The sequence below is a fragment of the Muscardinus avellanarius genome (genome assembly GCF_963383645.1).
Source record: "Muscardinus avellanarius genome assembly, chromosome: 17".
Lineage (NCBI taxonomy): Eukaryota > Metazoa > Chordata > Mammalia > Rodentia > Gliridae > Muscardinus > Muscardinus avellanarius.
In genome coordinates this window covers 51,658,440-51,670,538 of record NC_137803.1, presented here as the reverse complement: position 1 = coordinate 51,670,538, position 12,099 = coordinate 51,658,440, and the positions used below count along the sequence as shown (strand labels likewise).

At 47.3% G+C, this 12,099-nt stretch overlaps 1 protein-coding gene across 2 annotated transcripts in view; it reads left to right on the top strand.

The window, feature by feature from the left end:
• LAMA3 (laminin subunit alpha 3) overlaps nt 1-12,099 on the top strand; it is a gene marked incomplete at both ends in the record, with an annotated part of 284,682 nt that overhangs the window by 179,335 nt on the left and 93,248 nt on the right. For both annotated transcript variants that reach the window (XM_080714582.1, XM_080714581.1), the window contains 3 exons: nt 544-748; nt 11,090-11,234; nt 11,866-12,006. In XM_080714582.1, the coding sequence (XP_080570708.1) occupies nt 544-748; nt 11,090-11,234; nt 11,866-12,006 (491 nt within the window). The remainder of the gene's footprint in view (nt 1-543; nt 749-11,089; nt 11,235-11,865; nt 12,007-12,099) is intronic.

Here is a 12,099-nt window from a genome sequence, read left to right as displayed (position 1 = left end):
CACTGGAAGAGAAGCCTTTGGGCCATCTGTGCCCCAGGCGCAGGGTCACCCGTGTCCCGTGGTGGCAATGAGGGAGGAAGGTGGCAATGAGGGAGACAGCGCCCCTCAGTGGCCAGCCTTTGCTGAATAACAGAACACCGCTGCATCCACGGGTCTCTGCCCCTGGCTCTGCCCTGCAGTGCGCTGGGATGCCGCGGAGCCTGCGAGCAGCACCTGTTGCTAGCTTCTAGAACTTTCTGATGGACAAGGGGTCCCACATCAGACTGGCACGTGGCAGCCTCCTTGAAGGATCTAGCTGGAGCCTCTTCATCCAGCAATGCCTCTCCTAGATCCTCACACCATCTGCCAGGAGCGGTGGTGTGCTTTGCGTTGGCTCCAAGAAATGGGACTTTCAGATCAGCCAAAGTTAACCATGTCTGTAATGAAAGGAAAGCAAAACACTTCTGGGCCCTCAGAAGCTTCCAGAAATCCCAGCAGTCAGTGTAGACCTGCCGGACATCAGGCAGTGCCTAACATCCATGCTACCTCTTTTCCCCTGGCCAGCATGCTCCTGCGGCAGGCGCCTTTGTGAGGAGACGTCAGGGCGCTGCCTCTGCCCTCCCCGCACGGCCCGGCCCCGGTGTGAGGCCTGCGAGGCGCATTCCTTCAGCTTCCACCCCCTGGCCGGCTGTGAAGGCTGCAACTGTTCCAGAGAGGGCTCCGTTGGGACTGTGACCTCAGAGTGCGACCGGGACAGTGGGCAGTGCAGGTAGGCGGAGCTGGACTAGCGGGCAGGTCAGGTTCTGCTCACCCACGTGTGGCCTTTATGATTCCTCACTCTCACGTGTCTGAGGAGTGCATTATGCTGACCTCAGGATGGAGCCTTCCAGCCAGAACGGGTCATGGCGGGTGGACTGATCGGCCCCTTAGCTCGGGCGGCTGGGCTCAGTCACCCTCATGCCGGAAGCAGCTGAGCCCGATCACTCCAGCGCGCTGGTACCAGACCGGCTGCTCTCCAGGTAGAGCGATGCTTGTCATGAATACACAATAACAAATGCTCTTGAGATGGGGGAAGGAACGCGTACACTGTTGGTGGGACTGTAAATGAGCACAGCCACTCTGGGGATCAGTATGGGGTCCTCAAAGACTAAGAGTGGACTCATCACACAGAGTCATTCTGCCACGCCTCGGCATCAGTCCAAGAGTTAACATCAGAATACCTAGCGATGCACACGTACCCGTGTGACAGCAGCAAAGTTCACAGCAGTCAGTTATGGAACCAGTCTAGGCGTCCCTCAACAGATGAGTGGATTAAGAAAATGTGGCATATATGTCCATATAGTAGGACTTTGCTGAGCTGCACAGAAGAACAATTACGTTATTTGCAGGGAAATGGACAGAGCTTAGAGAACGTCATGCTAGATGAGATCGGCAGATTCAGGAAAGCATGGGTCTCGTTTTCACTCATATGCAGAAGCTGGAGAGAAACAAGAAAAGAAATGAAACGGGATCTCATAGAAAACGAGGAGAAACAAAGAAGAGGGTGGTGAAGTGAGGAGGGGGAAACAGGAGGTACAGGGAAGGAAAGAGATGAAATAATAAATTTTCATATATGACGGTGTCACTATCAATCTCCCTATCTTGTAAAATTGCAACATACCAACTTAAGAAAATGGCTCCAGCATGGTGTGGTGGTGCATACTTATAATCCTAATACTTGGGAGGCTGAGACAGGAGGATCATAGGTTAGAGTACAGCCTCAGCAATTTAGCGATGTCCTCAGCAACTTAGAGAAACCCTGTTTAAAAAAAAAAAGTGCTGGGGTGTATCTTACAGGCAGAACACCCCTGGATTTAATTCCCAATACCCTGGGGGTGGGGGAGGATCATGCTTGGTGTATAAAAAGCAGGGAAACTCTATGACATTACATAAACATATAGGTATGTCTATAGGTTTTTACTGTGATACTGTGTGATGAGCACCCACCCATGTGTTCAGGTTCAGGATCCAACCCTAGCTGGTGGCATTTTCACAGACAAGATGATTAGGTGCCCACAGCAGAACGAGTTGTGAACAGAGAAGGAGCCAGGGCCAGCAGGGTAGCCACTGGAAAGCCTGCCCTTGGAGACCCCTGGGCAGTCTATCACACAATGCCTAAGTGATGTAGCAAACTTCTGTTCAGCAGGAGCTAAGAGGTCTGGATCAGTGGGCCAGGCTCTGCCTTAGAAGCTAGAGGCTGCCACGTGGTCCAGGTGATGAGCTTCCTCTCAGCAGGGCTAGACAGTGGCTATGGGAGATGGAGAACAGGATGCAGTCTACCAGAAGAGGCTAGTGAGAATTAAATTGGAGATTGTAAGGCAAGAAAATGGAGCCAGAGCCTTCAGAGTCTGGCCAGCATGGCCCATGCAGTAGAAGGCATAAGAGCCACTATTAACCCCACACACCTGCACTGGGACACACATGGATTTAGGGGTGAGTCAGGAGGGCCTTTGGTTGCCAGTGGCAAGACTCAGTGAGCCCAGCTGGAGAGTAGCTGTATTAGTGTCCTATGGCTGCTATAACAAATAAGCACAGACTGGGTGGCTTAGAACAATAGCAACTGACTCTCCATTTTGGAGACTAGAAGTCTAAAATAAAGACATCGGCAGGGCTATTTCATAATGGAGTCTCTGACAGAGCATCTGTGCCAAGCCACTCTCTCAGGCTGGTGCTTCTGGTAACCCTTGGGGTTTCTTGGCTTGCAGCTGCATCGCTCCAACCTCTGCCCGTTATCACATGCCACTTCCCTGAGAGTCTCTGTCTTCACATGGTGCTCTCCTCGCCCTCTACGTCTGCCTCTTCCTGCTTTCTTATAAGATCACCAGTCCTATAGGCGTAGGGCCCACCTTACTCCAGCATCATCTCTCCTTGATTACATCCTCAAAGGCCTCAGTCCCAAATGGGATCCCATTCTTGAGTATCAGAAGTTAGAACTTGGGCTTCTCTTTGGAAGGGATACGATTCAACCCTCTATTGCAATGATGCTCACTTTTCCTAGGCAAGGACCCTCCACCACACCTTTGTTCCTGCAGCCTGCCAACTTCGCCAGGCAGCTGAGACCTTGTAGGGAAGCTGGGAGAAAGGCTTGAGTCATGGAACATTCCAAGTCTTTCATCCATAGGTGTGAGTCCAGCGTGAGTCAACCCACTCAACAATCGGGGTTGGCCCTGGGGAGACAACTGAGCTTAATCACAGGAAGCGAAGGGCTAGCGAGGGGCTGCAGCAGCATGTGTCAGGCAGGGAGAGAAGCAGAACTCACTGTCTGGGAACCAGCGGGAGAGAGTTTTAAAGGGGACAGCCGGTCAGTGGAAAATCTCACCAAGTTTTCTACGTTTCTGCCATAGGGTAGGGTGGAATGTCTGTTAAAACCTTTTCAATCAGCCAAGGCAGCAGCATGGTGGATTTTCCATGGCATCCTCTGAAAAATTTGAGGAATTTTTAATCAACTCTTTAGCCAATACAGTTCAATAGACTAGAAGATTCCTAATGGAGGACCATGGCACGCCACACAATTCTGCCCAAACTTGAAAGCATCAACAGGAATGGAACTTGGCCTGCGTCACACCTAAACCAAGATGTGAAGTTGTTTATTTTGACATAAGAGACTTCAGTTCCCTACTGGATGACACACCCACCCATGACCAAAGTGAATTTGTCCTAAAGGGGCCCTAGTCAGAGAGTACCTTTTAGTTTATTATAGTACTGTAAATTGCATAAATTATTCACGATAACTTCAGGACTAATTTTGATTTGGCTAAAAGTATTAGTTCTTTATAAGTCTTAGAGTAAAAATTACTTTTCCCCCCAGAACATATTCCAGTAGAAATGAAGAATATGTTTAGAACTGGACACTGTGAGGAACACCTATAATCTCAGTGCTTGGGATTGCTTGGGTTCCCAAGAATGGGAGGCCAAGGCAGGACTGCAAGTTCAAAAGGAGCCCAGGAAATCTAGTGAGACTGTCTTAAAGTAAAAAATCAACAGAGCTGGGGATGTCGCTCAACAGTAGGGCACTGCTGGCTTCAATCCCCCAGTACTGCAAAGGAAGGAAGGAAGGAAGGAAGGAAGGAAGGAAGGAAGGAAGGAAGGAAGGAAGGAAGGGGGAGGGGGAGGGAAGGAGGAAGGAAAGAAATGTTTAGAGAAACCTAAAGCTTGTGTAAAAGAAATGATCAGAGCTGAGTGTGGTGGCGCACCCTTGTTATCCCAGCATTTGGGAGGCTGAGTCAGGAGGATCGTGGTTCGCGGACATCCTCAGCTACTACTTAGTGAGGCCCTTTGCAACTCAGTGAGAACCTGTTTCAAAATAAAAAATAAAAAATAGGGCTGGGGTGTAGCTCAGAGGTAGATGCCCCTGGGTTTCATCTCCAGTACTGCGCGGCCGGGGGGGGGGGGGGCATTATCAGAGATATCTGGCACTTATAACAAAAAGAAAAAACCACATTCTTAGCCAGGCATGGTGGCCCACACTTGTAATTCCAGTACTTGGGAGGCTGAGACAGGAGAATGGCACAGTTTTTAAGCCAGCCTCAGCTACTTAGTGAGGCTCTCAGCAACTTAGTGAGACCCTGTTTTCAAATAAAATGTAAAAAAAATAGGTCTGGAAGTATAGCCCGGAGGTAGAAAGCCCCTGGTTTCCATTCCCAGTACCACAAAAAACACACACACGTGCGCGTGCGCGCGTACACACACACACACACACACACATTCTTTCTTAATTATAGGAGACTATTTTTCAATTGTATAAATTATCACAAGTGACAAAGCTTAAAAATTGGATCTTCCCTGTTGCATTTGCCTACTTAAAGATTTTAAAGTTTATTATATTCTTCGAAATAAAATCAACCGCGACAGATATTAATTTACCTTAAAATAACTTACAAAAATAGTTCTTGCAATCCATAATACTCAATCTTTATTTCTGTTAAACTGACACTGTAATTTTTAGAGACAACTGGAAATAAATTCAGTTGGAACCATTAACCTGAGTTCTTGATGGTCTTTGTCATGGACTAGCAAGGAGACTCAAGGCAAGTCGCTTTGTCTTCTTGGGTCTCAGTTTCCTAATACATAAAGTGACATTTGATACTATTATCTCTAACTTCCCGTCTAAATTTAAAATTCTGACCAGGCACACTTGTAATCCCAGGACTTGGGAGGCTGAGACAGGATTGCAGATTCGCAGCCAGTCTCAGGACTTAGTGAGGCCCTCCACATCTAACTGAGACCCTGCTTCAAAATAAAGAATAAAAAAATGGGGCTGGGGGTGTAGCTTGGTGATACAGTGCCCCTGGGTTCAGTCCCTAGTACTGAAAAACAAAACCTTTCATGATGTTGAGCATTTTAAGCTGAAATGGACTAAAGGAGCGGGCACTCGACCTGGGCACCAGTGAAGTCCTGTGTCCCACGCAACTTTTCAAGAAGACTAGGAGCAAAGGAATGACCTCTATCACAGCCAGTCCTCACAGATCTGTGTCTGTGTCAGATGAAGAAACAGAATCCTAGGAAGGAAGGCCCACAGACTTGACGTTCCCAGGAGGGAGCACTTCCAGCAGCCAGGTCTAACAGTGTGGAGAGTCCTTTGATGAGCCTTGTTGAGAAAAGGAAGGGGAAGCCTGGGGCCTGGTGGGCAGATGGGGCCCAAAGTTCTCACCTACACTCCCTGTCATCCATGATCTGGGCTGATGCTAGCACCTTTCTGCTCATGAGTGATCCCCTAGGGCTCTTTCATCCACTCTGTTTCCTCCCTCTGCCTCAGACTGAGGGGCCGGCTGGCATGTAGATACACCAGGCTGCATCCTGCCTCTGCCCCCACCTCCCGAGGCCTCAGGAAAACCACTTCTCCCGCTCTGCCCTCATTCTTCTGTACACTGGGAATATAAGAACAGTGTCTGACACATGCTAAGCACCCAGTGTCTGCTGTTATTGGCCAAGGCCATGACAACCTGCCTTCCTTCCTCTGTGCTTCCTCCGCCTCTTCATCCCAAGATCTCACTCAGCTCCTGCCTTCAGCTACCCTCACTCCTGGGTGACTCCCAGATCCATACTGATCCTTGATGGCTTTTTAAAATCCCATCATTGTAAATCAGTGCAGCCTGGACTTTGGTATTGACATTACTTAGGTAGCCTTGGACCAGTCCCCCGAAGTCTTGTGCTTGTCTTCTCATGAGAATAATAAAAGATTGGATTAGATGACCTTTAACTCCCACATTATATTTATTATTATTTATCTGGTGCATTGTAATTCCACATCATATTGGGGTAAAGAGTGTTAGAAAAATGAACCTTGTTGCCCTTCCCACTGGGCGTCCCCCTCCCGTGTGTCTTTGAGATTGGAACTGGTAATTGTGAATACATCCATAAGCATTCTCCACAACTTTGCCCCGCACGCACCCTAATCCCCCTCTCCCCTGGAGTCTCTGTTCAGCTATCTGCTGTCTCCCTTGTTTCCCAAAATCTCTTTAGCCTCCACATATAAGAGAGAACATACATCTACTTGTTTTTTGAGACTGGTTTTTAACTCTGACCTTTTTCTGAAACCTGTGCCATTCTACTTAACGTCAACAGCCCCTTCCTAGTCCTCGAAGACTGAGATCTCACTCTCACCTTAGAACAATTCATTTCCGTATAGCCAGTCAGGTATCGACATCTGGAAAGAAATATATTATCTCCCTTCCTTCCATGGCTTTACCTGCTACTGTCCTGGCTAAGTCCTTATCACTCCTGTTTGAATCAGTTAATACTGATTGGCTTTCCTGACTGGCTCTCTTTTTATGGTCTACCCATTCATTCATTCATTCTTCATTCATTCATTCATTCATTCATTCTTTTTTACCCTTAGTCTAAGGGGAATATGCTAAGTACACAATTACACGGGGATTTCAAAATCTATTCTCCCTTTAATTTTGTCACTAATACATGACACAATTAGGCTATAAACTTGAGACAATGTCAATAAATGCATATATTTATTATTTTATCTTTCTGACTTCTAGATTTTTTCTTTCCTTATTTTAAAATTTTTATTGACCCAAAATAAATGTGTATGTTTATGAGCACAGTGTGATGCTTCGATTCATGTATACATTGTATAATGATCAAATCAGGGTAATTAGCATATATACCACCTTAAAATTTTATCATTTTTTATGGTGAGTACATCCAAAATTTTCTCATTATTTTGAAAGATGAACTATGCTGTTGTTGTTACCTATATTCAACCTGCTATACAAGAAAACACAAGACTTTTTTCCTTGTAATTAACTGTAGCGCTGTACGTGCTGACCAACCTCTCCTCATCCCTCCCTCCCACACCCTCTCCAGCCTCCAGTCTTCTACTCTCCACTTTTGAGAGATCTACTTTAGAGTCACATGTGTGCGATCATGCAGCATTTGACTTCCATGCCTGGCTTATTTCACTCACCATAGCGCTCTCCAGGACCATCCACGTTGTCCCAGATGACAGGACTGCATCATTTCAACTATTGCACTGTGTGTGTACCCATTTTCCTTATCCATTCCCATGTTGATGGATACTTGAGTTGATTCCCTATCTTGGCTATTGTGAATAGCATTGCCATGAACATAAGAGTGCAGGTGTCTTTTTGACATATACATTTCATTTCCTTTGGACATATACCAAGTAGTGGGATTGCTGGATCCTATAAACCTCCATACAGTTTTCCATACTGGCTGTACTAATTGCTGTGTGTGTGTGTGTGTGTGTGTGTGTGTGTGTGTGTGTGTGTTGTGAATGTTCAGGAAATCTCTCTCAGTTCCTTTTTAGGTTTTGGTTCAGCATTTGCTTTAAGCCTTATTTTGTCAGGCATTGATTATCCCTCATACTGTACTTAATCCTCCATTTTGGGCATGGTGCTTCATGCAGAAGGTGTGTGTGTCTGTACTGTACTAGAAGAATCCGTCCTAATCAATAATGACGGTGCGGGCGGCGAGTGCACGCTGAGTGTGAGATGCAGCATGGGACGCGGGACTCTGCACAGCACTACATCTGTCTTGTCATCTTTACTCAAGACTTGCTCATCTCCCCATTTCCTTGCAGCACAGAGTCCAGCTGCCTTGGTCAGCTGGCCCCGCCTGTCTTATCTCTTCTGCTTCCTCTCTTTCTCCAAACATTATTTTGTGTATGTTCAGTTCTCCAGTTATAAAAGGCCTCTCTCTGTCTCTTCTGCTACCCTTGAGTTGTATTTGTCCTTCAAGGATTTTGTGTTCCAATAACAAACTCAAGGAAGGCATGACGCCTTCATGAAGATGTTCTCACCCATGTTGCCTACAGCAGGTTTAATGCTTAGGCACCCCAGTGGTCATGTGACCACTGAACTTTCCACATCTCTGGGTCCTGCAGGCTCACGAACTCGGGCTGAGGTCAGGCTGACGTAGTCTGCTCTGTCCCCTCCCTCCCAAGCCCCCTGACACAGATTTGTGTTTGTAGAAGACAGCTCTCATTCTTCAATGAATAAATGGACGAACAAGGTCTACCTTGGACTCTAGACTTCAGCTGACATGAGTGGAATATGAAGAGACCTGCAGTATTTAATAAAAGGATGGGGCTCACTCAACACATCTGGGCCTGGTTTTCTATGAGATGCTGTGAGCGCCCACACACGCGAAGATGTCATTACATAACGTTTGGCCAGGAGCCCATTGCCTAGGAGATGACTTCGGTGGCCTGCACCCCCAGAGCTGCCATTCTGCAGCACCTAATGGAATCTTCTTGCCTTTGCCAAGTAGGCAGCTCCTTGGCTAACAGGATCTCCCTGGAGAAATGTGCAAGGTCAGACTGACATTGGGTCGTTTTAAAAGATGTTCAGGCAGACTTTGAAGAGACAGTTTCTTTTTCTTCTCTGTTGTCATAGCACCACCCCAAACTCTGATTGTTTATTTTTGCATAGGATTCATAAGCTCAGTGAGCTGAGCACTATGTTCCTCAGGAACGTGGATACTCTATTCTTCACGTCCCTGCTCTCAGCCCCAGCTGAGCTGCGCAGGGCAGCCCCAGGGCCACTGCTTTCCCCTGGGGCGCTCTGCATTTGCATTTCTCCTCTACTCCTGTGTTCCCAGCTGCTACTTACATAAGCTGCCACTTGAATCCTGAGTGAGGCTCAGAGCTGGGTCCCCCATGACGGACATGGTCACACCCTCTCAGCCCACACTCCCTTCCAACACATCAGCTCACAGATGCACTGAAATAAATAGGCAGGCAGAGCGTGACGAATCTGTCTTCTGCCTAGTCTGCACGGGCAGCTTCCACAGCCTCCTGCGCTGCAGCACCTTCCCCTCCCTTCCTTTTTCAGTGAACGGAAATATTAAAAAGTCTCTGTCCACATGTCCTCACCTTCAAGGTCCAGCACAAGTCACTTGCTCAGGGACACTTGGCCATGTCCAGTGTGACTGAGGGTGTTCAGTGTGCGACTTGCTTGTGTGGCACCAGTATTGTTAATGCACCCTTGGGCCAGAAGCCCTGAATGTTTGCTAAAAGAAATGTCCAGGACCTTGGGACAAGGTGCTGGGTTGGCACTTTGTGACCACACTGTTCCACTGTGTCTTTTTCTTCACTCTCAGAGAAGTAGGTCTACCCAGTCCAAGTCAGGTGGTCTCCAGCATCCTTCTTCTCTGAGTGCTCTTGATTTGTTTTCTCTTCTTTCCATTTCTAGACCACAGAGCTCTTGTGTTCCATACTCAAAGCCTCTCCAGAAATACCACATCATCTGGAAATAGGCTCTGTAAATCTTTTTTATTTTTTGGCTCGATTATATGATTGCACTTAATCAGATTCACAAGAAAAGAGCAGGTGTTATTGACCTGGGGCTCAGGAGCCCTCTTTGAGGGAATGTAGAGTGTGTGTGTGTGTGTGTGTGTGTGTGTGTGTGTGTGTGAAGAGGACCCATATCTAGCTTCCAAAAGGGTCACTGATTACCTCCCACAATTTAAAATCCACTATGCAGTATAGTTCTTGTATTTGTACTAATTCTGATTCTTTTGCTGTATAGCCTTAGATGTGCAGTGCAGACATTATCTAACTGTGTATGGTAACCTTGCATCACGGAACTATTAGTGAATGAGGTAAAATAATAAAGGTAAAACCAGTGCACCAAAAAAAATAAAATAAAAAATAAAATCCACTATACCTCAAATAATTTGGGAACCTGTCCCTCCTCTCCATCCTGAATGTCCCTGCATGAGTTCCCATTGCTTCTCTCCTGACCCGATAGCCATCTTCTGGGCTTCGTTTTCTCAGCCCCATCCTCACACAAGTTCAGTTTCTTCCTCCCTCCTCGGCACCTCTTCATGCGGAAGTACCTTTTGGAGAGCCTGCCACGTGCTGTGGTTTTATATGAGCTGCCTCTTCTCAGGAATTGTTCAAAAAGTTGCAGGCAATCCATATCACGTGTGAGAGCTGGATTAGAACCCTGGCCAGTCTGCCTTTGGTGCACAAGCCTCGCCAGGGCCAGCCCCTCCAGGACACAGTCGGGCCCCACTCACCCCTGCAGACCTTGGCTCAGCAGGTCTTGCTTGGGCTTCTGCCCAGCAGCCCCACACTCGAATTCTCTGTACACACTGCAGTCTCTCTCCCTGCAAGTTCCTCCCCTGTTCCTTTTGTCTGAACACCTGGCCTGTCCTTTCCCCCACAACACTGTCCTTTAAGGTTAGGTCCAGCCCAGTGTTACCTCCCCTAGGGAAGCTTGTTCTGCCCCTGGGCTGGAGCAGCTGCTACTCTTCTGGACACGGGTAGACCCTGGGCATGTGTTGCTCTCCTTGCTACTCTGGGGTGTCTACAGGAGCCCTCCATGCTCAGGGGTTGTGTCCATCCTTGCATTCCAGCACCCAGCACCAAGCCGGATGGGGGAGGGGCATCATTCATGATGGTCGTCTTCCACTGTCTGTAAGTGAATTTATCTCTCTCCACTCTGCCTTGGACGCGAGTGCTCTGCACAGGTAGCCGTGGTGTCTATTCCACTGGGCTCATGCAGCATCTGTCTGCACAGGGCAGGTGGATCGTTTAGAGTGGTGCATGGAAAGATGGTGAGGAATATGGTTGTCTTTATCTCGGGTACAGATGCAAGCCCAGAATCACAGGGCGGCAGTGTGACCGGTGTGCTTCTGGATTCTACCACTTCCCTGAGTGTGCTCCCTGCAATTGCAACACAGATGGAACTGAGCTAGGAGTGTGTGACCCGGAGACCGGGGCTTGCCTCTGCAAGGTGAGATGAAAATATAATGCCAAGGACTAAAATGTGGGAAATGGGACTGATCCGTAATAGGTCTCTGTAATGCACACAGCATTTTATAGTCATTATCTCATCTCGTGGATGTAGTTAGAAGGAAAGAAACCTCACATCCTTTGGAGAGGCCCCAGACCCTTTTGAGAATTTGGTGATGGGTAGATCCTGTCCAGCAAACTCAATACAAACTTGCATTTACAATGCCAGGATTTGTAGACTCCTTAAAGCCCGTTCCTGGCTCCTGGGTCCTACGTTATCTCTTTGGCTTTAAGAGGTTCCACCAGGTTGTAGGCAGGCTCCCATTCTGAACATAGTCCCAGGTGGTAGTGTGAGGGTGAATTGATGTGCTCGTGCTGAATCCTTGTAGTGTTCTTTCTCTACCTTCGAGATGCCAAGGGGCATCTTATGAAATTTAGGGAGTTCTCTTCTCTGTAGGTATGTGTTATAGAAGTCTACACACAAAGTGGCAGGAAATTTTGATAACTATGTGTCTTTTAATGTTTGTTAATACCTATGTTCTAACATCCAGTGTTGGTATTTGTGCACAGTAACTAATTGAGAGAACCTTTAAAAGGAAGGATATATTGTTCCTTGTGTTTTGTTTCAATAGGAAAATGTGGAAGGTACAGAATGTAACATGTGTCGGGAAGGATCATTCTACTTGGACCCAGCCAATCCCAAGGGATGTACCAGCTGCTTCTGTTTTGGAGTGAATAGTCATTGTCAAAGTACCCATAAGCGAAGAGCTAAGGTATGCAAAGAACTGGAGTCTTGGGGCTTTTGTTTAGTTCTTCTGAATGAGGAAAGAAATGAATTGGCATGGAGCAGTCTGGAACTTTTAGTG